Raw genomic sequence first — 23,270 nt, forward strand, 5'->3', positions numbered from 1 at the left:
TTTCCTTTAAAATTATATATTAATATATTATTATAAACCGTATTTTTATAACATATTTTAATGTTGTGTAAGTATATATATTATATATTTTATCTATATTATAACATAAAAATTAAATTATGGTACAATTATTATATAATTAAAAAATCATTAAAAAAATTGTTCCATTTGCTTTTAAGTAATTAATATGAATAAACAATTATAAAAGCAAAAAATATAAGATTATTGAAGAATTGTCATTATTAAAAATGCAACAAAATTGTTCGACTGCTTTTAATTAATATTAATGTAAATAGTATTTATTAGTATATTCCTTTAAAAAATATATTAACATATTATTATAAACCTTATTTTTTATATATATATAACATATTATAATATATAATAATTACATTTTTGTATTAGTTATTCATTTATTTTTAAGTTTTCTTAAACAATACCAAAATGCATTTCTGACATATTGACAGGTGTTTATTTTATTTATTTTTTATATAGATGATATAAATTAAGTGTTTATTAAATTAAGTGTTTTTATTAAGTGATTACAATAAAGTGCTGCCTCTATCTCTTGTGACTGATTTGTCACTTTCATTCTCTTGTCCTCTTATTTGTAACGCTTGGATCATATAAAAGGCTTTTTATTTTTGTTTGTGGTCACTGAAGCCCAGGGTTTTCTTTCTATTGTCCTAAATATAGATGTGGCCCGACACATGTGGATGCAAGCTGTGTTAATTTGCACAGCCTCTGTAATCCCATGTAGGGAGTGATGCATTGTGGTCCGTAGTCGCTCCTGTGATGTGGTTACTTGGAATGAGCCAATCTGATGATTACATGCACGTTATGTGACTACTTGTGGTGTTGACTAGTCCTAGCGGAGTCTTTCTAGGCTGACGTCTTGATTTAAAGTTTTAGATCAAGCAGATCAAGTCTTTGTCCTGAGAAATGACCTCATGTGTTGACGTAAGCTTCTTTGTCTGTTTTCTGACAGGGCTGAGTGATCCAAGCGTAGCTCTCACCTGGGGGAGGACCACCACTCCCTCATTCCCATCACCCCTTGAGCCCGTACTCTGAAGCAGCCATGGCGCCACGAAAACGCGGGGGCGGAGGGCACGGTGTGTCCTTCTTCTTTTGCTGCTTCCAGAGCAGTGACCACCCAGAGATCACCTACCGTCTGCGGGAGGACTTTGCCCTGCAGGCCATGGAGCCCGCGCTGCCCATCCCTAGCTATGACGAGCTGGACGCTATGTTCTCAGAGCTGGTGGTAGGTGCCAACTTTGAACATTTCTGTGCACTTTTACCTCTGCTGACTTCTAGACATCATGGACATTAATATACAGTTAAAACAGTGATATTATAAAATATGATTACAATTTAAGATGACTGTTTTCTATTTAAAAATGTGATTTATTCATGTGTTGAATTTACAGCGTTACTCCAGGCTTCAGTGTCACATGATCCTTCGGAAAACTAATATGCTGATTTGCTGCTCATTTCTTTTTTATTTTCAGCTTCTTTGATATTGAAATTTTTGGGAACATTATACGTGTTTACTGTCACTTTAAGACATATTTTAAGGCGATTTGATGGATGTTTTGGATATATAAATCTGTGTGACTAGTGTCTGGGAATATTAAGTCACAAAAATACTATTTAAATATTAAAACCTGCATATTTACCAGAATATATTTACCAGACAAATGTAAATACACAACACAGTATTTCTGAAAAACAACAACAACAATACATTCACTTTTTTAATACAATAAATGAATTGAGAAAAAACTAAAAACTAAAAAGTATTTCATAGTACCATGAAAATTCAATTTTTGTTCAACTTTAAATAAATTGATGGTATAGTGTACATTTCATGATTTCAGTTAATGAAACATTCTTTTTGATTCATATTGTTTAATTTAACCATTAAAACAGAGTCTAGAAAAAATAAAACTGAAATAAAAACAAATAGAATTTGGAAACAAAACAAAAAATGGGAAAAAATAAAACGGATTTCATAGAACCCTAAATAAATGCATCCATATTATATTATATATCTTGCAATACTGACTTTTTTCCTTAATATAAACTCATAATTGCGAGAAATAAAGTCAGAATTGCAAAATAAAAACTCACATTTCTGACTTTTTTCCCCTGCAAATGCGAGTTTATATCCCGCAATTCTGACTTTTTTTCTCAGAATTGCATAATATAAACTCATAATTGGGAGAAGTGAAGTTAAATTAGCAAAATAAAAACTCAAAATTCAGAATTTTTTCTCAGAATTGCGTGATATAAACTCTCAGTTTGGAGAAATAAAGTTAGAATTGCAAAATAAAAACTCAAAATGCTGACTTTTTTCCCCCGCAAATGCAAATTTATATCTCGCAATTCTTACTTTTTCTCTCAGAATTGTGACTTTTTTTCTCACAATTGCATGATATAAATTCCCAAATGGTAGAAATAAAGTTAGAATTGCGAAATAAAAATTCAAAATGCTGACTTTTTTACCCGCAAATGTGAATTTATATCATGCAATTCTGACTTTTTTTCTCAGAATTGCATGATATAAACTCACAGTTGGGAGAAATAAAGTTAAATTTGCAAAATAAAACTCAAAATGCTGACTTTTTTTTTATCACAATTCTGACTTTTTCCTCAGAATTGCATGGTATAAACTCACAGTTGGGAGAAAATAAAGTTAGAATTGTGAGAAAAGTCTGCATTGTGAGTTTTAACTTTATTTCTCCTAACTGTGAGTTTATATCATGCAATTCTGAGAAAAAAAAATGAATTGGGGGGGAAAAGTCAGAATTGTGAGTTTTATTTAGCAAATTTAACTTTATTTCTCCCAATTCAGATTTTTTTTTCTCAGAATTTCATGGTATAAACTCACAGTTGGGAGAAATAAAGTTAGAATTGTTAGAAAAGTCTTAATTGTCAGTTTATTTTGCAAATTTAAATTTATTTCTTCTAACTGTGAGTTTATATCATGCAATTCTGAGAAAAAAAACTGAATTGGGAGAAAAAAGTCAGAATTGTGAGTTTTATTTTGCAAATTTAACTTTATTTCTCCTAACTGTGAGTTTATATCATGCAATTCTGAGAAAAAAAATGAATTGGGGGAAAAAAGTCAGAATTGTGAGTTTTATTTTGCAAATTTAACTTTATTTCTCCTAACTGTGAGTTTATATCATGCAATTCTGAGAAAAAAAATGAATTGGGGGAAAAAAGTCAGAATTGTGAGTTTTATTTTGCAAATTTAACTTTATTTCTCCTAACTGTGAGTTTATATCATGCAATTCTGAGAAAAAAAAACTGAATTGGGAGAAAAAAGTCAGAATTGTGAGTTTTATTTAGCAAATTTAACTTTATTTCTCCTAACTGTGAGTTTATATCATGCAATTCTGAGGAAAAAAAAATGAATTGGGGGGAAAAAGTCAGAATTGTGAGTTTTATTTTGCAAATTTAACTTTATTTCTCCTAACTGTGAGTTTATATCATGCAATTCTGAGAAAAAAAAAATGAATTGGGGGAAAGTCAGAATTGTGAGTTTTATTTAGCAAATTTAACTTTATTTCTCCCAATTTAGATTTTTTTTTCTCAGAATTTCATGGTATAAACTCACAGTTGGGAGAAATAAAGTTAGAATTGTGAGAAAAGTCTGAATTGTGTTTTTTTTGGTGCAAATTTAACTTTATTTCTCCTAACTGTGAGTTTATATCATGCAATTCTGAGAAAAAAAAACTGAATTGGGAGAAAAAAGTCAGAATTGTGAGTTTTATTTTGCAAATTTAACTTTATTTCTCCTAACTGTGAGTTTATATCATGCAATTCTGAGAAAAAAAAAATGAATTGGGGGAAAGTCAGAATTGTGAGTTTTATTTTGCAAATTTAACTTTATTTCTCCTAACTGTGAGTTTATATCATGCAATTCTGAGAAAAAAAAACTGAATTGGGAGAAAAAAGTCAGAATTGTGAGTTTTATTTAGCAAATTTAACTTTATTTCTCCTAACTGTGAGTTTATATCATGCAATTCTGAGGAAAAAAAAATGAATTGGGGGGAAAAAGTCAGAATTGTGAGTTTTATTTAGCAAATTTAACTTTATTTCTCCCAATTTAGATTTTTTTTTCTCAGAATTTCATGGTATAAACTCACAGTTGGGAGAAATAAAGTTAGAATTGTGAGAAAAGTCTGAATTGTGTTTTTTTTGGTGCAAATTTAACTTTATTTCTTCTAACTGTGAGTTTATATCATGCAATTCTGAGAAAAAAAAACTGAATTGGGAGAAAAAAGTCAGAATTGTGAGTTTTATTTTGCAAATTTAACTTTATTTCTCCTAACTGTGAGTTTATATCATGCAATTCTGAGAAAAAAAAATGAATTGGGGGAAAAAAGTCAGAATTGTGAGTTTTATTTTGCAAATTTAACTTTATTTCTCCCAATTCAGATATTGTTTCTCAGAATTGCATGGTATAATCTCACAGTTGGGGGAAATTAAGTTAAATTTGCAAAATAAAACTCACAATTCTGACTTTTTTTTCTCGCAATTCTGACTTTTTCCTTTAGAATTGCATGGTATAAGCTCACAGTTGGGAGAAATAAAGTTAAATTTGCAAAAGAAAATCACAATTCTTTTTCTCAGAATTTCATTAGAAGTCACAATTGGGAAATATAAAGTTAGAATTGTGGAATAAAAACTCAAAATTCGGACTTTTCCCCCACAATTCTGAAATGTTTTCAGAATTGCAAATGAGAATGCAAAATGTGAGTTTATATCTCGTAAATTCTGACTTTTTTTTTCTAGCAATTCTGACATTTTTTTCTCAGAATTGCATGGTGTAATCTCACGATTTGGAGAAATAAAGTTAGAATTGCAAAATAAAAACTCACAATTCAGATTTTTTCCTCAGAATTGCGTAATATAAACCCTCCAAACTAGTATTTTTATATGTTGCATGTGGATCTAAGTAATTAACCAAACCATTATTTTCCACGTCCTTGTTTGCTCTCTAATTGTGCATAATGAAGGAGCTGTAATTGATCCATCAAATGTGTTGTCTTTAATCCTTGCTTGAATAGAAATGGCAGCAGTGTGGCGTGCTGCAGACTCTGCCTCTCTCTCCCGTCTCCTCCTTCATCTCTGCCAGCTTCCACTTTGCACATCAATGGATCCCATTGAGTGGCCTTGTGTCTTGGACTGCAGTGCAGAGTAATTGCTTGTTTTTGCTCTGACCTGCTCTTAACCTCCCTTTCCCTGTACTTGGGTTCGAATTGATGTACAACACAAAGCAGCAGCAGTTGCTCTCTTTTCAAAGCCCTCACAGAAAGATTTCATGCTCTCAGCACGCGCCGTTCTGGCAAGTTATTGTTGAGTTTGTAAACCGGTGTTGCGTAACTGGCAACCTGCCTGCTTATTCACACTCCAGTAATGTTATGTTCAGTAGAGGATACCTGGGTAATTATTTGAAATACTGTAGCTGAGGTTTATTTAGAGGTTATTATGCAAATCTCCCTTCGTGTCAGGGCTTGGCAAAGTCTTCTTACAAATTCATCATATTCAGCACATTAGAATTACAAAAATATTCGTAGAACAAAGGGGCTTTTTAGGATAAAGTGAAAATAATGAGCCACATGAAGAGAGTTTCCATGTGATTTTGTCTTTTTTGATTAGGTCTTAGCCCCAGATATGACATTTGAGACTGTTATTATCCTTTTATAGCATAGAATTTAAGGTTAAGTTTAACCAAAAATTAAATTCTGTTATTTACTCACTCTCATGTTTTGACTCGCATGACTTATTTAAAGAATGCAGGCTACTGGTTGCTCCTCTCCAAACAATTACAGCAAATGTGGGCGTAAGAGGACCATAAAAATATCACAGAAGTGGTCCATGGTTCATGCATCATATTTCAAGTCTTCAGCAAGTTCCATAAGCATATCAGTCCGATTGATTCGTTCACATATTGGACATTTGCTATTTCTCTTATGCTCACACCAAAGAGTATGAAAGTCTGTTTCCGCCACTACATAAAAAATAAAAAAGCTTATTGTGACACTTTATCTCAGAATTCTGACTTTTTTTCTCAGAATTGCGTAATGTAAACTCATAATTGCGAGAAAAGTTTGTATCTCTCAAGTCTGACTTTTTTCTTGCAATTGTTAGTTTATATCTCGCAATTCTGAATTTTTTCTCAGATTTGCAAAACAAAAACTTTCAATTGGGAGAAATAAAGTTAGATTTTATATCTCGTAATTCTTACTTTTTTTTATTAGAATGGTGAGATATAAACTCGTGGTGAGTTATAAAGTTATAAAGTCAGAATTGCAGGATATAAACTTGCAATTCTGAGTAAAAAAAAACAAAAAAATCTGACTTTTCTCGCAGATCCGAGTTTGTATTTCGCAATTCTGACCTTATTCTCAGATTTGTGTGATATAAACATACAATTGCAAGAAATAAATTCTGAATTGCGAGATAAAAACATCCAAATCTTATCTACAAATCTACAATCATACAAAGACTTTTTCTCAAATGCGAGCTTGTATCTCACAATTTTTTTTTTTACTTTTTTTTCTCAGAATTGCATGATATAAGCTCACAACTGCAAGAAATAAAGTCAGAATTCTCACAAATGCAAGACTTCTTTCTCACAGTTCTGACTTTTTCTCAAAATTGTGTGATATAAACTCACAATTGGTAAAAAAGAAAGTTAGAATTGCGAAAGGAAAATTTAAAATTCTGACATTTTCTCTCAGAATTGCTAGATTTATACTTACAATTCTTTTTTCAGAATTGCGTGTTATAAGCTCACAATTGCGAGAAATAAAGTTTTGCAATTCAATAAAGAATTGCAATTCAAACTTTTTTCTTTCAACTGCGAGTTTATATCCCACAATTCTGACTTTTTTCTCACAATTTTGACCTTTTTCTCACAATTTTGAGATATAAACTTGCAATTCTAAGAAATTATCGAATTGCAAGATAAAAATCTTATTTTCACAAATCTTTTTATTTTCTCTCTCAAATGCAAGTTTGCATTTTGCAATTCTGACTTTCTTCTTGCAATTGCAAGTTTATATCTCACAATTCTGACTTTTTTCTCAGAATTGCATGATATAAACTCACAGTTGGGAAAAAGTAAGTTAGAATTGCGAAATGAAAATTCAAAATTTTGACTTCTCACAAATGCAAGTTTGTATCTCACAATTCAGATTTTTTCTTGATATTAACTCATTATTGTGAGAAATAAAATCAGAATTGAGAAACTCACAAATATGACCTTTTATTTGCAATGCGAGTTTGTATCTCGCAATTCTGACTTTTTTCAGAATTGTGTGTTAAAAGCTCACCATTGCAAGAAATAAAGTAAGAATTGTGAAATTAAAACTCACAATTTAGACTTTTTTCCTCGCAATTGCGAGTTTATATCCCACAATTCTTACGTTTTTCTTCTGAATTGTAAGATATAAACTTGCAATTGTGTGTTACAGTCAGAATTGCGAGATATAAACTTGAAATTTGGAGAAATGAAGTCAGAATTGCGAGATAAACCTTTTTTTTTCTTTGCAAATGCAAGTTTATATTTTGTGATATAAGCTCACAATTGCAAGAAATATAGTTAGAAATTCTGACTTTTTGCTCTTTTTTTAGAATTGCGAGATATAAACTTGCAATTGAAAGTTAGAAAGTCCAATTTTTAGGGTAAAAAAGACGTGTACTCAAAATTGTGAGTTTATATCTCACAATTCTGACTAAATAATTAGCAGTTTCTCAGAATTGCAGAATTTACATTTTTATTTTTATTTTTTACTCAGTGGCGGAAACATGCTTCCATAAAAGAGAGCTAGAGTGGATGCCCTGATTTTCATATAACTTCAGAAGATTTAAAAAATGTTACACACCACATTGGTGGTGTTTTTTGCCCTTTTTAAAACTTTAAAAGCTCCAGTGATCTCGTTAGCTGCGTTTCCATACAAAGCTGTGAATTAAAAAAAAAATTGCAATATCATATAAAACATTCGCAGATAAAGTACTGTTTCCATCTCATGTGTTTAAGAGAACAAAATAATTGCTTCCTAAGAAACTGGCACCAATTTTAATTAAGTTGCTTCCACCGGGAAAGCCACTATAGCTTGTTTCATAGACAAAACAATAACAAATGCTGTCATATTATCTTGCATACGGAGGCGGATGACTGATGTGTGGGAACGCAATTGTGTGAGACAGCTTTGGGAGGTAATTATATTTTGATGACCAACTTTGGCCCAAGCCCTTCAGAATGACTAAAATAACATGAGATGCTGTGCAGTGAGGTCAGCTGGTTAGTCCAGTTATCCAGTCATATGATCTGTTGAGGCAAAGTCATAAACATGCATTTTCTGTTATGCATTCTGAAGCTTATTTATGTGCATGTCGTGTTATTGGTTTAAAAAAAATGGCCTCAGTTGAGCACAGAAGTTGTTTATGCATATTTTAAGATTGTATGCACATCTTGGCCTTTCCATTCAACTTTTTTATGTGATATCCCAAAATGCATATAAAAATATGTGGATGGAAACAGCTATTGTAACTGGATGGAAAAGGCTGAATTTCTCCTTTTGTGTTTTATGAAACAAAGAGGTTTGGACAGGTTTGGAGCAGCATGAGGGTGAATAAATTATGACACTTTTGTTTTCAGGTTAGCTATCCCTTTAACGTCTGTATAAAGCATAAAGGCATACAGTGGCATGCAAAAGTTTAGGAACCCCTTGCAGAATCTGTGAAAATGTAAATTATTTTAACAAAATAAGAGAGATCATACAAAATGCATGTTATTTTTTATTTAGTACTGTCCTGAGTCTGCAAGACAAAAAATTAGCTACAATTATTAAAATAACCAATTTTTACACAATACTGTGTGTGGTTACCTGGATGATCTATGACTGTTTTTTTGTTTTGTGATGGTTGTTCATGAGTCCCTTGTTTGTTCTGAACAGTTAAACTGAGTAATGTTCTTCAGGGCCTGCAGATTCAGTTTTCTAGCATCTTTTGCAAATTTAAACCCTTTCCAGCAGTGACCGTATGATTTTTAAGGTCCATTTTTTCACACTGAGGACAATTGAGGGGCTCAAACACAACTATTAAAAAAGGTTCAAACATTCACTGACGCTCCAGAAGGAAACACGATGCATTAAGAGCCGGGGGGTGAAAACTTTTTGAATTTGAAGATCAAGGTTAATTGTAAAAAACATGCAAGTATCTTTTGTTGCTTTCGAAGGCAGTACTAATTGAAAAAAAAAAAGATACTTCGACAAAATAAGAAAAATTTGGACATCCTGTTCAAAAGTTTTCACCCCCCAGCTCTTAATGCATCGTGTTTCCTTCTGGAGCATCAGTGAGTGTTTGAACCTTTTTTTTACGGTTGCGTTTAAGTCCCTCAATTGTCCTCAGTGTAAAAAGATGGACCTTAAAAATCATACGGTCACTGCTGGAAAGGGTTCAAATATGCAAAAGATGCTGGAAAACTGAATGCTTTTCTTACTTAGATTTTTTTGTCTTGTTTCCAGACAAAATATCAAAAAATTCTTAAATCAAGAAGGATTTTCTAGAAGAGTTCAGAAAAAAACAAGTCAAAATTAAGTGCATTTTTGCTTGAAACAAGCAAAATAACCTGCCAATGGGGTAAGAAAAACAATCTTGTTTTCCGTTTGAAATAAGATTATTAATAACATTAACATTAATGATATTTTTGCTTACCCCATTGGAATATTTAAGAATTTTTAGATATTTTTTGCTGGAAACAGGACAAAAAATCTAAGTAAGAAAAACATTTTTGAAGTGCAGTTTAACTGTTCAGAACAAACAAGGAACAACAATCACTCACACACACACACACACAAAAAAACAGTTGCAGATCATTCAGGTAACCACACACAGTATTAAGAACCAAGTGTTCACAAACTCAGGATTTCAGCTTTTTTTTGTCTTGTGAACTAAATGTAAACATCTTTTATTTAATATATCTTACTCGAGACAGTACTAAACAAAAAATAACATGCATTTTGTATGGTCTCTCTTATTTCAAACTGCGTGCCACTGTAGTTAATGCTGTATACAGTGAACTGTAATAATAATGATAATGATAATGAGTTCTTTTAAATTATGTAATTTGAGAGTTATCCCACTGCATTCTCCATTAATTAAGAGTTGATTTGACAGCTCAGTCACTTACTGTACAGTCTACAGTGGAGAATTTATGTTCTACAGTGGACGCTTTCCTCATTATAAGTGCTGAAAGGTTTTGTAGAGCATTGATAGATTGATACACACAGCTCAGGCTTTAATGTTTGTTTCTGCAACTGAATGCTGGGGCTTGATGTGGCGTGTTGGGTTCAGATAAGGCAAGGTGTGGTTTTCTGCATGAATGGAACATCCTGGTTGTAGTCTGGCTGCCCTTGACTGTAACACAACACTGTACGCGTATGTTCCTTATGCGTATATGCCGGGGATGTCTAGACTTTCTGCTGACTCTGCAGCTCGTTTCCGCTAAAGGCCAGGGGATTCGCAGGAAGATGAGCGATGGAAGAGACACCAGGCCGGATGAGAGGAACAGCAGCTCTTCCTCTCTTCTGCGTCCCTGTGGAGCATCAGGGACATCACTGTCACCAAGAACTGCCAGACAGGAAGCCATTACCAGTTCTGGCAGACAGATCGCTGTGTAGTGCTACATGCAGGGATTTACAGTGAGAGATGTACGCTGAGAGACCTCTTTATTAGATTCTGCTGCTGAAATGGGCAGGTCGATGGTTGATTTATCTCTTGAATGTGAACTATGTCCTTTTCCTTTCCATTTTCAACATCGATAATTCCAAGAAATGTTTCTTAAACTGCAAATCAGCATGTCAGAATGATTTCTGAAGGATCATGTGACAAGACTGAAGTAATGATGCTGAAAATTCACCTTTGCCTTCACTGGAATAAATTATATTTTAAAATCATTCAAATAGAAAATCGTTATGTTAATTGTAATAATAGGCCTGTATCACAATATTACTTTTTTAACTGTATTATCACATAAGTGCAGCCTTTCAAAAAAAATTAAAAATCACATATGATTTGCTCACCCTCAAGCCATTCTGTATATGACTTTCTTCTTTCAGACGAATACATTCAGAGTTACAGTTGACAGTTTACATCCCCCTTTCAAAATCTGCAAAATGTCAATTATTTTACCGAAATAAGAGGGATCATACAAAATGCATGTTGTTTGTTTATTTAGTACTGACCTGAAGATGATATTTCAAATAAAAGATGTTATATTGTCCACAAGAGAAAATAATAGTTAATAGTTTATAAAAATTACCTGGTTTAAAAGTTTTCCAGCATTTTTGTGTATTTGAACTCTTTCCAACAATTACTTTATGATTTTGAGATCCATCTTTTCACACTGAGGACAACTGAAGGACTCATATGCAACTATTACAGAAGGTTCAAATGCTCACTGATGCTCCAGAAGGAAACACGATGCATTAAGCCCAGGGAATGAAAGCTTTTTAAATTTGAAGATCAGGGTAAATTAAACTTGTTTTGTCTTCTGGGAAACATGTACGTATCTTTTTTAGTTTCTTAAGGGCAGTACTAAATGAAAAAACATGATATTTAGACAAAATAAGAAAAATGTACACGTCCATTCTGTTCAAAAGTTTTCACCCCCAGCTCGTAATGCATGGGTTTTCCTTCTGGAGCATCAGTGAGTGTTTGAACCTTCTGTAATAGTTGCATATGAGTCCCTCAGTTGTCCTCAGTGTGAAAAGATGGATCTCAAAACCATACAGTCATCAATGGAAAGGGTTAAAATACACAAAAATGCTGGGACCTGAAGGATTTTTCTGAAGAACAGCAGGCAGTTTAACTGTTCAGGACAAACAAGGGACTCATGAACAACTATCACTAAACAAAAAAACACAGCTGTGGATCATTCAGGTAACCACACATTATTAAGAATCAAGGAGATGTAAACTTTTTATTTTCTCTTGTAGACTATATGTAAACATCTTTTATGTGAAATATCCTAATCAGGTCAGTACTAAATAAACAATAACATGCATTTTGTATGATCTTTCTTATTTTGGTCAAATAATCAACATTTTGCGGATTCTGAAAGGGTGTTGTAAACTTTTGCCCTCAACTGTATATTAAAAAAATGTTTTTGAGAAGGCCTTTATTAACCTCTGGAGCCATGTGGAGTACTTTTTATGATGGATTTATGCACTTCATCGGGCTTCAAAATCTCCCATTCACTGCCATTATAAAGCTTGGAAGATCCAGGACATTTTTAAAATAACTCCATTTGTATTCATCTGAAAGAAGAAAACATATTGAGTAAATCATGGGGTAATTTCTGTTTTTAGGTGAGCTATCCCTTTAAAATTGTAAAAAAAAAAAAAAGTGCAGTACACAACAGATATAGAAGGCTATGGGAAAACTCTTGCAGTGTCTCTGGAGGACAACAGAGTGCTTTGTAAAGGGACCAACACCCTCATGTCACAAAATATTCTTTCTGATTGTACGCCGAATTAGTTTTGTTCAAATGAATGGATTTCTCTCCCATAGACATTGTAATATGAATATTTTCATTTGTTTGTGTACAAGTGGGAATTCACAGTGGAACCATCAGTTCACATGGGACTGCCATGGCGAGAGCAGCTAACAAACAAACCAGTTCTTTCTCTGTGGAAACCCACACCCGCTGTGAGGACCAACCACAACACAGTGATTGTTGTGGTGAACTGCTATTTCAAGGACAAAACAAAAGGAAATTACAAGTGGTAGAAGTTTATGTGGAGGACTTTCATTGCCAAAGCCATTGATTATTCAGTCGTCAGGCGTTCAGTGTTTACAGATGGTTTTGAGCAGGATTCACAACGAGCTGTAATGAATTTAAATGGGAATTTGGTGATTTCAACATAATCACTGACTTTTAAAATAAATATTTAACTTATGTATATATATTTCTTAGGGATGCACCGAATGTTCGGCAGCCAAAATTATTCGGCAGAAAATAGCAAAAAAAAGCTCTTTTCAAAGTGTCCAAAAGTGCAAGGGAAATCTGCATGATGAGAATCATTCATAAATCTGCTGCTGTCAGCAAAAAGTAATACTGAGGTCTTCTTGCAGGTTTCTGCCAAAATAAAAGTCAACATTCATAAATGTTAGTACTGTAATTTTACTGTTGTTCTGTAAAATAAAATAAAAAAGTAACCCAACAGCTCTATTAATACATGTATTATTACATTCTCCTTTGCTCAGCAAGGCTGCATTTATTTGTATATTAAAAACACACGCCTGATTCAAGAAGGGGGTCTTAAAAATGGCCAAAGAGAATTATTTTACTAATTTATTCATTTTAAGTTAAATTGTGCTTTGTTGCTAAGCTATAATGTCTACTAGAATGTTAAAAATGTTCAGTGTAAAATATTTTTCTTTTTTTTTCTTTGAAAAGCAAGACAAAACTGTAAAAGCAAATATTAGCTATGTAATTTATGCAATGGTGAAAAAAAACTGAGTTTGGTAATTGGCCTTTGACCCATTGTGTAATTTTCTTTTTGGTGCATCCCTAATATTTTTTTAATTCCATCATATTTATATCTAAATTCACATCTGAATTGCAATTTTAATTCTTTTTGAGAATTAAAACAAAAAACAAAAAAACTGTTCGGTAACCAGCCTTCCACCCATTGTGTAATTTTGTTCGGCTTTGGCCAAGTATTTTCATTTTGGTGAAAAAATAATATTTTTTATTTAATTCCATCATATTTATATCTAAATTCACATCTGAATTGCAATTTTAATTCTTCTTGCCACTTCAATTCAAATTCTTCGTAAATTTACCTCTGGCTTTTGACTATAAAACAAGTATTGGCACTTTCATTTGACACAAAAACGTTCATTTCTTTTGTGTTTTCCAATCTCAAGTCAAGTGAAGTTCATGTAAACTTTGTTTTATTATCATTCCAGCCATATAAAAGTATACAGTGGAAAAAGAAATGTCATTTCATCAGGCCTGAAGCATAAATCACCACTTACTCTGTCTGCTATCGTGAACGTTTTGTTCTCGTTCTGTCAATTTCCTCTGTGTCCTCTCTGCTGGAGGAATTGAGGAAGTATTTGTGGGTAAGGAGAAAGTTGAAAAAACATTCTGTGGTTTCCACATGCTGTTATCACTGGTTTGTGGGTGGATATTGACCCTGCCTCGAGGGGTTTACAGTTTGTTTTCGCCATGTCCAGGTTCAAAAATATCTAATCGTTCTTTTTCTCTTTCTGTCTCTCGTTTTCTTTCATTTCAGGATGAGCTGGACCTCACAGAGAAGCACAGAGAGGCCATGTTTGCTTTACCAGCAGAAAAGAAATGGCAGATATACTGCAGCAAGAAGAAGGTTAGGTCATTGTGTGTGTGTGTGTGTGTGTGTGTGTGTGTGTGTGTTTTATCCACTTATCCTCAGTTGAAGGTTCAGTGCAGCAGATTACACTGTCATCCTGTCAGAACGGTGTTTAAACACCTCATATATCAAAGTGCTTAACAATCACCTCTCCGTCTGGGCGAAACAGGATTCTGAGTTAATGCCCCTTATCTCTGCTTTCTCTGATTTAAAATGGCTAATCTATTACATGTTTTCATTAATCTTTTCAGTGTCAATTCAGTGTCAGCTGAGATTTTGGATAACTGGACATCTTAAAGTTAGACTTCTTAAAGACAGAATGAAGAGGCTTTCTCTGACATTATGTTCTTAGCAGATGCTTTCAAAATAAAGTGACCTAAAAGTGCATTGTTGCTCTTGAGAATGCCCAGTTTGTTGGTGCAGAGAAAGTTTGGCAGTGTTTGAGTTGGCCTGTTTCATTCAGCAACTAAGAGCTAAAAAAAGAAAAGAGAAAGTGGACGGATTTGCTGAATCCAGTCATAAAAATGCAATTGACTGTATAGCGCAGAATGTCACAGAATTTGCTAAATTTTTGATGAATAAATCAAAAGTAGGTCAGTACACTTGCATCAAAATGCAATATAGACTGGTGTCGTTGAATATTAGAATGCAGAAATACTGTTTAAATATCGTCTCTGTGTGAATGAATAGCGCAGACGCATGTTTTTGTTTACTACACACATACTAAAGTGCCTGGTGCTCGCTGTGTTTCAACTGCTCTAAGAGTCACTTCATGAGCATTTTGCACTTTCTTTTGAAAAACAAAAAATAATGTACACAAACAGAAACTTGAAGGTCTTCACAGCTAGCTGTCAAAATAAAAGTTTAGTTTAACTTGAAGAAACTGTTACAGAAATCTAGTACTTAATGTTATTATAGTACTACTACTAATAAAAGTATTATTAAAAAATTAAAATAAAAAAATAAAAAAAATAAAAATTTAAGGAATATTTACCAGAAAAATTATTTGCCAGAATTATTTATCAGAAAAATGTAATAGCACAAGACAGTAAATTAAAGATGCTTTTGATTATTAAAATTTGAAGAACCCATTAAACTGGAATGCAGAAAATTAATGGAAAACACAAAATTTGGTACAAATAAAACTGAATTTGAGAAAAAAATAACACATATTTCATTGGGTCTTAAAATTACTTTAGTTAAACTTTTACTAAATTGCTGTTAATTTGCATAAGTTTCATGATTTGAATTAATTAGACATGGTTTTTGAATATTTTTAAAAATGGAATTTGGAATAAAATAAAACTGAATTTGAGAAAAAAATAACACATTATTTCATAGGGTCTTAACAATTACTTTTGTTAAACTTTTAGTAAATTGCTGTTTAATTGCGTAAGTTTCATGATTTGAATTAATTAGACATGGTTTTTCAATAATTAAATTAAAATAAATCTGAATTTGGGAAAAAATTATAGTATATATATAAACGCCTCTATATACAATTTTTATTTAAGATTTGTTTTTCTTTTTTTATCTGTTTCTTTGTATCTCAAATACTATTTCAAAAGTCTTCTTTAAGCATTTTTAGCTAAATGCTGAATGTTCGTCAGTTTTAACAAATAATCTGTTGTTTTTCTCATTTGCAGTAATAGCTGGAAATTTCATTCTGCTGTATTAATATATAACTATCAACAAATGTAGCAATAGCCAAAAATACATTGTATGGGTGAAAAATGACCCGATTTTTCTTTTATGCCAAAAATCATCAGGATATTACGTAAAGATCATGTTTCGTTAAGATATTTTGTAAATTTTCTACCGTAAATATATCAAAGCTTAATTTTTGATTTGTAATACGCATGGCTAAGAACTTCAGTCATTTTCTCAGTATTTAGATTTTTTTGCACCCTCAGAGTCCAGATTTTCGAATAGTTGTGTCTTGGGCCAAATATTGTTATTATCTTAATAAAACATACATCAATGGAAAGCTTATTTCAGATTATGAAAAAAATAGAAAATCATAAATTTCGAAAAATTTACCCTTTTGACTGATTTTGTGGTCCAGGGTCACATATTAGATCAGTGGTTCTCAGCAAACTTCCAGAGGGTCTCAAGATGACTGAAGGAAAGGAAAACAAGACATTTCTTACTTTAATTTCCACTGTATTGAAAAAAACGGGATATATGAGGTGACTTAGTTTCAAAAGTGTGATTTCTAGACGTGGAAAAGTCATGTAAAATCGTATTCAAAATTTCACAAACAGCTAGAAACATCATGAGGCCTTTGAATATTGTTGTGAACTATGCAGTTAAAAAGATTGAGAGCCACTGCATTACTAGCCTTGGGTCATCGAGACACTGTTGGGTTGTACTAGATAAAAAGTTCTTGAAGCAAAGATTTCAGTCTTGAGTATTTTGCAATGAGAACAGAGGAATTTACTGTGTCCATGTTGCAGTTTGCATGTTTGCTATACTTGAGGCCATTGCATGGGTCTGCTGTTGCCATTGCCTGATTCATAATGTTTTTTTAATAAGCAAATCCTGTTTTATGAAATCACACTTATTCATTTTTACTGGACACTGCTGCATGTTTAGGTATGCAGGATACACTGAGGCCAAGTCCATTTATCCTCCATGACCTAATGGAGCTCAGAGAGCAGAGAACACCCGTGTGAATCTGAGTTCATTAATGACATCAAACCCTCCACGATGCCACAAACATAAGTCCTGCCAGACAGTTCTTCTGATGTGAATCCATGTGTTTAAGTCAAGACAGCACGTGCACTGAAACATGACGCACACACACACACACACACACAGATCCATACTGCCAGTGATGTGACAGCAGTACAGTCAGGGTGATAGAAAGCACACTGAAGTGACAAAATCCTGCAGCTCTATAAACTGCAGGCACTTTGTTAAATGTTCACACTGAAGCGTAAAGACCCAATGACTCAGTAACAGTTAATAACCATGCTGTCATTGTCTTGTGGCCTACAATGTCAGCCGCTGTTGCCTGAAATTTACAAATGTGACCCTAGACTAGGGCTGTGCATTGTCATGCGTATCTCATCAGTAAAGCCGGTTCTGTGATTAGTAGTAAATCTCCATCACCTGCGTTCAGATGGTGCGGTATTTAAAACACTGAGCCGTAGATCACTGAAAAGCAACGCAATATCGCGTTCAAAATCGAATGCGATTCATCCGGGATTTTGAACGCGATATTGCGTAGCTTTTCAGTGATCTACGGCTCAGTGTTTTAAATACCGCGCCATCTGAACGCAGGTGATGGAGATTTACTACTAATCACAGAACCGGCTTTACTGATGAGATACGCATGACAGTCGCATGCGATTTATTGCACAGCCCTACCCTGGACCACAAAACCAAGTCATAAGGGTCAATTTTATTAAATTGAGAGCTGAATAAATAAGCTTTCCGTTGGTGTATTGTTTGTTAGGATAGGAATATTTGGCTGAGATACAACAATTAGAAAATCTGGAAACTGAAGGTGGAAAAAAACACAATACTGAGAGAATCACCTTTAAAGTTGTCTAAATAAAGTTCTTAGCAATGCATATTACTAATCAAAAATTAAGTTTTGATATATTTACAGTAGGAAATTTACAAAATACAGTTGAGGTCCAAAGTTTACATCCCCCTTACAGAATATGCAAAATGTTAAGAGGGAGCATACAAAATGCATGTTATTGTTTATTTAGTACTGACTAAGATTTGTCACATAAAATATGTTTACATATGGTTCACAAAAAAAATTGAAAATAATAGTTGAATTTATAAAAATGAGCCTTTTTCAAAGTTTACATCCCCTTGATTTTTAATACTGTGTTGTTACCTGAATGATCCACAGCTGTGTTTTTTTGTTTAGTGATAGTTGTTCATGAGTCCCTTGTCCTGAACAGTTAAACTGCCCGCTGTTCTTTAGAAAAATACTTCAGGTCCCACTAAGTATTTGGTTTTCCAGCATTTTTGTGTATTTGAACTCTTAATTCCAACAATGACTGTATGATTTTGAGATCCATCTTTTCACACTGAGGTCAACTGAGGGACTCATATGCAACTATTACAGAAGGGTGAAACACTCACTGATGCTCCAGAAGAAAAATACGATGCATTAAGAGCCAAAAGAAAACTTTTGGAATTTGAAGATCAAGGTAAATTTTACTTATTTTGTCTTCTGGGAAACATGTAACTATCTTCTGTAGCCTCTGAAGGGCAGTACTATATGAAAAAAAAAAAAAAAAGAGATATTTAGGCAAAATAAGAAAAATATATGCCTCTCCATTCTGTTCAAAAGTTTTCACCCCCAGCTCTTAATGCATTGTTTTTCCTTCTGGAGCATCGGTAAGCGTTTGAACCTTCTGTAATAGTTGAGTCTTTCAGTTGTCCTTAGTGTAAAAAGATGGATCTCAATATGCTGGAAAAACCAAAGAATTTGAAGGACCTTAAGCATTTTGTCTGAAGAACAGCAGGCAGTATTGACTATTTTTTGGCTGCTGACAATATTTTTGGCTATTGCTTCAAATATACCCGTGTTACTTAAGACTGGTTTTGTGGTGCAGATTCACAAATATGACACCTCCTCTAATAATAAAAGGTCAGTCAGATGTGTCAGCATGTCGACTAGGTATTTTTGAATTTGTGTATTCTACATATTTCGACATATTAAAGGGGTAGTTTACCCAAAAATGAAAATCAGTTCATTCAATCACCCTCATGTCGTTCCAAACCAGTAAGACCTTCGTTCATCTTCGGAACAAAAGTTAAGATATTTTGATGAAATCCGAAAGCTTTCTAACCATGCATAGACAGCCACACAACTACCACGTTCAAGACTCAGAAAGGTAGTAAAGACATCGTTAAAATGGTCCATGTGACATCAACCGTAGGAGAATACTTTTTGTGCACAAAGAAAACCGAAAGTAACTTTATTTAACAATTTCTTCTCTTCCGTGTCGGTCTTCAACGCGCAAAGTTCAAAGTTCTTACGGGTTTGGAACAACATGAGGGTGAGTAATTAATGACAGAATTTTCATTTTTGTGTGAACTATGTAGTTGCAGGGGGATGAACAAGAAATCTGGACTTTAGCCGACCTTCAATTATTCTGCATTCTCTTTCAGCTTCAGCAAAATGAAGGTAAAGGAATCTCCCCATGCTTAATATACCATAATATAATACATTAAAAGAAAGCACCCCATTGGGATTTTCTCAGATGTTCTTATCTATGAGTTGTAGCTGGTGTTGGTTACAGGTCGGCCATCTGTCTGGCCAAGACATCTTTTCTTGTATAGCCACATATGCTGTGTCCCAATTACAGACCTAATTACTCATTGTCATGGGACACTGAGCCGAAAGAGGGCATGGCGTGAAGTAGGGCGCTCAAAATTGTCTTTTGACTCCTTTATGAATGTTTCGTAAATGACCTGCTTTCTGACCTGATCCTCGTTTTTGCAAGCGTATCAGAGCGCGCCGTTGGCCGGATCGGGATGCCGTTTCTGTGTTTTGATAAGTGTCTTTCAGCCACATTTAATTTCGCTCGACTTGCATGAGGAGGTCATGCTCCACGACTCAACACATGGAATCAATGAAAAAGATTTAAGACGGTGAGCGGATGGATGAGATTAAGGAAGAATATGTCTGTCGTGAAACGGCCCGTGGCTGTGCAACAGCATTCGTGCAGACTCAGCACAGTGCCCAGCCTGGGACTAGTAAAACAGGGGCTTGGCGCTCTTCCCCAGGGCTTCAGTCTGGGATAGGAGGGTGGAAGGATAAGGGAAGCAGTGGTTGGTCCAAAGCAAACAGGAAGGCCTCCATTTGCAGGTGCAGATTATGTTATCTGCAAGGACCGGCGGCTTTTGATAGGCCTGTCAACCCTGGGAAACAACACTCACAGCAGTCATCTCTTTTATTGCCTTCTCTTTCCACAGTTTTATAAGGTGCTGGGGCTGCAGTCATTTGCAGCCAGTAAGAAATTGCTACCTTTAATACTGCTAATATTATAAAAGAAATGTTAGAAATGTTTCTATTGCCATTTTTACATTGAAAGTTGCTTATGATATGTAAAGCCCAGTCATATCAAAGATTATTTACATATTCCTGTACTGTACAGTTGAGGTCACAAGTACCAAAATAAGAGGGAGCATACAAAATGCATGTTGTTTATTTAGTACATACCTAAATAAGATATTTCACAAATCATATAGTTGAATTTATAAAAATGACATTCCCTTGATTCTTAATACTGTTTTGTTACCTGAATGATCCACAGCTGTGTTTTATTGTTTAGTGATAGTGTAAACTGCCTGCTGTTCTTCAGAAAAATCCTTCAGGTCCCACCAATTCTTTGGTTTTCCAGCATTTTTGTGCATTTGAACCCTTTCCAATAATGACTGTATGATTTTGAGATCCATCTTTTCACACTGAGGACAACTGAGGGACTCATATGCAACTATTACAGAAGGTTAAACGCTTACTGATGCTCCAGAAAGAAAAATCATGCGTTAAGGGGGTGAAAACTTTTTGAATTTGAAGATCAGGGTCAATTGAACTTATTTTGTCTTCTGGGAAACATGTAACTATCTTCTGTAGCTTCTGAAGGGCAGTATTAAATGAAAACATGTGATTTTACACATTTCCACATTTCTATTCTGTTCAAAAGTTTTCACCCCCGGCTCTTATTGCATGTTTTTTTCCTTCTGGAGCATCAGTGAGTGTTTGAACCTTCTGTAATAGTTGCATATGAGTCTCTCAGTTGTCCTCAGTGTGAAAAGATGGATCTCAAAATCATACAGTCATTGTTGGAAAGGGTTCAAATACACAAAAATGCTGGAAAACCAAAGAATTTGGGACCTGAAGGATTTTTCTGAAGAACAGCAGGCAGTCTAACTGTTCAGGACAAATAAGAGACTTATGAACAACTATCACTAAACAAAAAAGCACAGCTGTGGATCATTCGGGAAACAACACAGTATTAAGAATCAAGGGGATGTAAACTTTTGAACGAGGTCTTATTTTCTCTTGTGGACTATATGTAAACATCTTTTATGTGAAATATCTTACTCAGGTCAGTACTATATAAACAATAACATGCATTCTGTGTTTATTTTACTTTATTAAGTAAAATAATGAACATTTTGCAGATTCTGAAAGGGTGATGTAAACTTTTGACCTTAACTGTATGTATTTTTATACTGTACATAAAACTATTTTATTGTCTTTAATGTCCATTAGTTAATTCTGTGGGTCAGAAAAGTGCTTAAAAATGGTCATGCACATCTATGACTGCACACAATATGTGTACAGTAAGACATTTTGAAGTTATAAAAAGCATCCTTTGTGCCTCTTTGGTAATTCTGTAAGGGTAACAGGACAGTGTAGTCTTCTTATGACCCCTGTGAAGGGCGAGGGCTATTTTAAGTTTGATTCCCAAACTGTTCTGCTGACTTTTCTTTCTATACTGTACATTGTGCTGAGCACAGTGATTATTCACCTGTGCCCTGAACTCAATGTCTCAGTGCGTTCAGGTGTGCAAGCCCTGCTGGCTCAAGACCAAAGCTTGAGGTGCGGTATCAGCTGTCCTGCTCCTGGCGAAAGACGATTAAGAATAGTGAGTCTGGATATCGTCTCAATCATCCCCATTGTGGAAAAATAAACATTGGTAATCAGAGCTCTCTGATTTCTACAAAATAAATTGATGCCACTGTAATCCTACGCACTCTTGAGCAACTGAATGCTTAAGCATTGAGTGTATTGGGTAGAAGAGGAAGAGTCTTGGATGTTTTTTTCTAGGTCAGGGGGTATCAAGCTTTTCGCCAGAGTTTCTTGGGCAGTGGGCCAACAAATACTTAGTCAAGTGGGTTCAATCGAGCAGAGCGAGTCTCTGACCCACTGCTGTCTGGCAGATGTGAAAGATTAGATCTGCTGTACTATTGCAACATTGACTGTTTCAATTGAAATTATGAATATATTCAATGCAAAAATCTAAATATTGCAAAAAAAAAAATATTAGCTAATAAAGATTTTTTTTTAAAGAATTTAATTGTGAATTAGTGTTATTTACAAATGTGTCCCTGGCAATATTTGTAGCAATAGCTAACAATACATTGTGTGAGTCAAAATGATCAAATTTTCTTTTATGCCAAAAATCATTAAAATGTTAAGTAAATATCATGCTCCATGAAGATACTTTGTAAATTTCCTACCGTATGTATATTAAAACTACATTTTTGATTAGAAATATGCATTAAGAACTTAATTTGGACAACTTTAAAGGTGATTTTCTTAATATTTAGGTGTTTTTTTTTTACACCCTCAGATTTCAGTTTTTCAAAAAGTTGTATCTCAGCCAAATATTGTCCCATCCTAACAAATCAATAGAAAACATAACATTGACCCTTATGACTGGTTTTGTGGTCCAGGGTCACATATTCATTCATTCATTCATGTATTTAGCTTTTTTTGTCCAGTGTCCAGTTACACAACAGAAAATAGTTTTTGCTTTGTGTACCAGGGTAACCAGGCTATTTCTGCTCAAAACAGCAACCCACTGTCAGAAATTGAAAGCATTTTCATTCAGCTCTTTTGCTGTTTTTTTTTTGACGACAAATCGTATATATGAAAATCAGACTAAATTTTCATTAGGGCTGTAAAAAAGCAAAAACGTTGCATATGAATTTTAGGTGTGCTTTAAGGCAGTCTTATCATTGGTGCACGAGATGCAATGACGATGACATTTTCATTCAGAACTTTATTTTTTGTGTGAATAGGCTAGGGCTGGGCCGATAAACGATATCATATCGAATCGCGATAAAATTTATGTTAATAACGATGAT

At 33.9% G+C, this 23,270-nt stretch overlaps 2 protein-coding genes across 3 annotated transcripts in view; both read left to right on the forward strand.

Moving 5' to 3' along the window:
• The window catches only part of LOC141283355 (disheveled-associated activator of morphogenesis 1-like), a 79,148-nt gene extending 78,077 nt beyond the window's left edge, over positions 1-1,071 (forward strand). Inside the window, exon 4 of the mRNA XM_073816636.1 lies at positions 989-1,071. Within this exon, the coding sequence (XP_073672737.1) occupies positions 989-1,071 (83 nt within the window). The remainder of the gene's footprint in view (positions 1-988) is intronic.
• Positions 1-23,270, forward strand: part of LOC141348388 (disheveled-associated activator of morphogenesis 1-like) — a 106,434-nt gene that overhangs the window by 37,138 nt on the left and 46,026 nt on the right. For both annotated transcript variants that reach the window (XM_073852699.1, XM_073852700.1), the window contains exons 2-3: positions 989-1,261; positions 14,325-14,414. In XM_073852699.1, coding sequence (XP_073708800.1) covers positions 1,079-1,261; positions 14,325-14,414 — 273 coding nt within the window. In that variant the 5' untranslated portion in view covers positions 989-1,078. The remainder of the gene's footprint in view (positions 1-988; positions 1,262-14,324; positions 14,415-23,270) is intronic.

The sequence above is a fragment of the Garra rufa genome, chromosome 13 (assembly GCF_049309525.1).
Source record: "Garra rufa chromosome 13, GarRuf1.0, whole genome shotgun sequence".
NCBI classification, from domain to species: domain Eukaryota; kingdom Metazoa; phylum Chordata; class Actinopteri; order Cypriniformes; family Cyprinidae; genus Garra; species Garra rufa.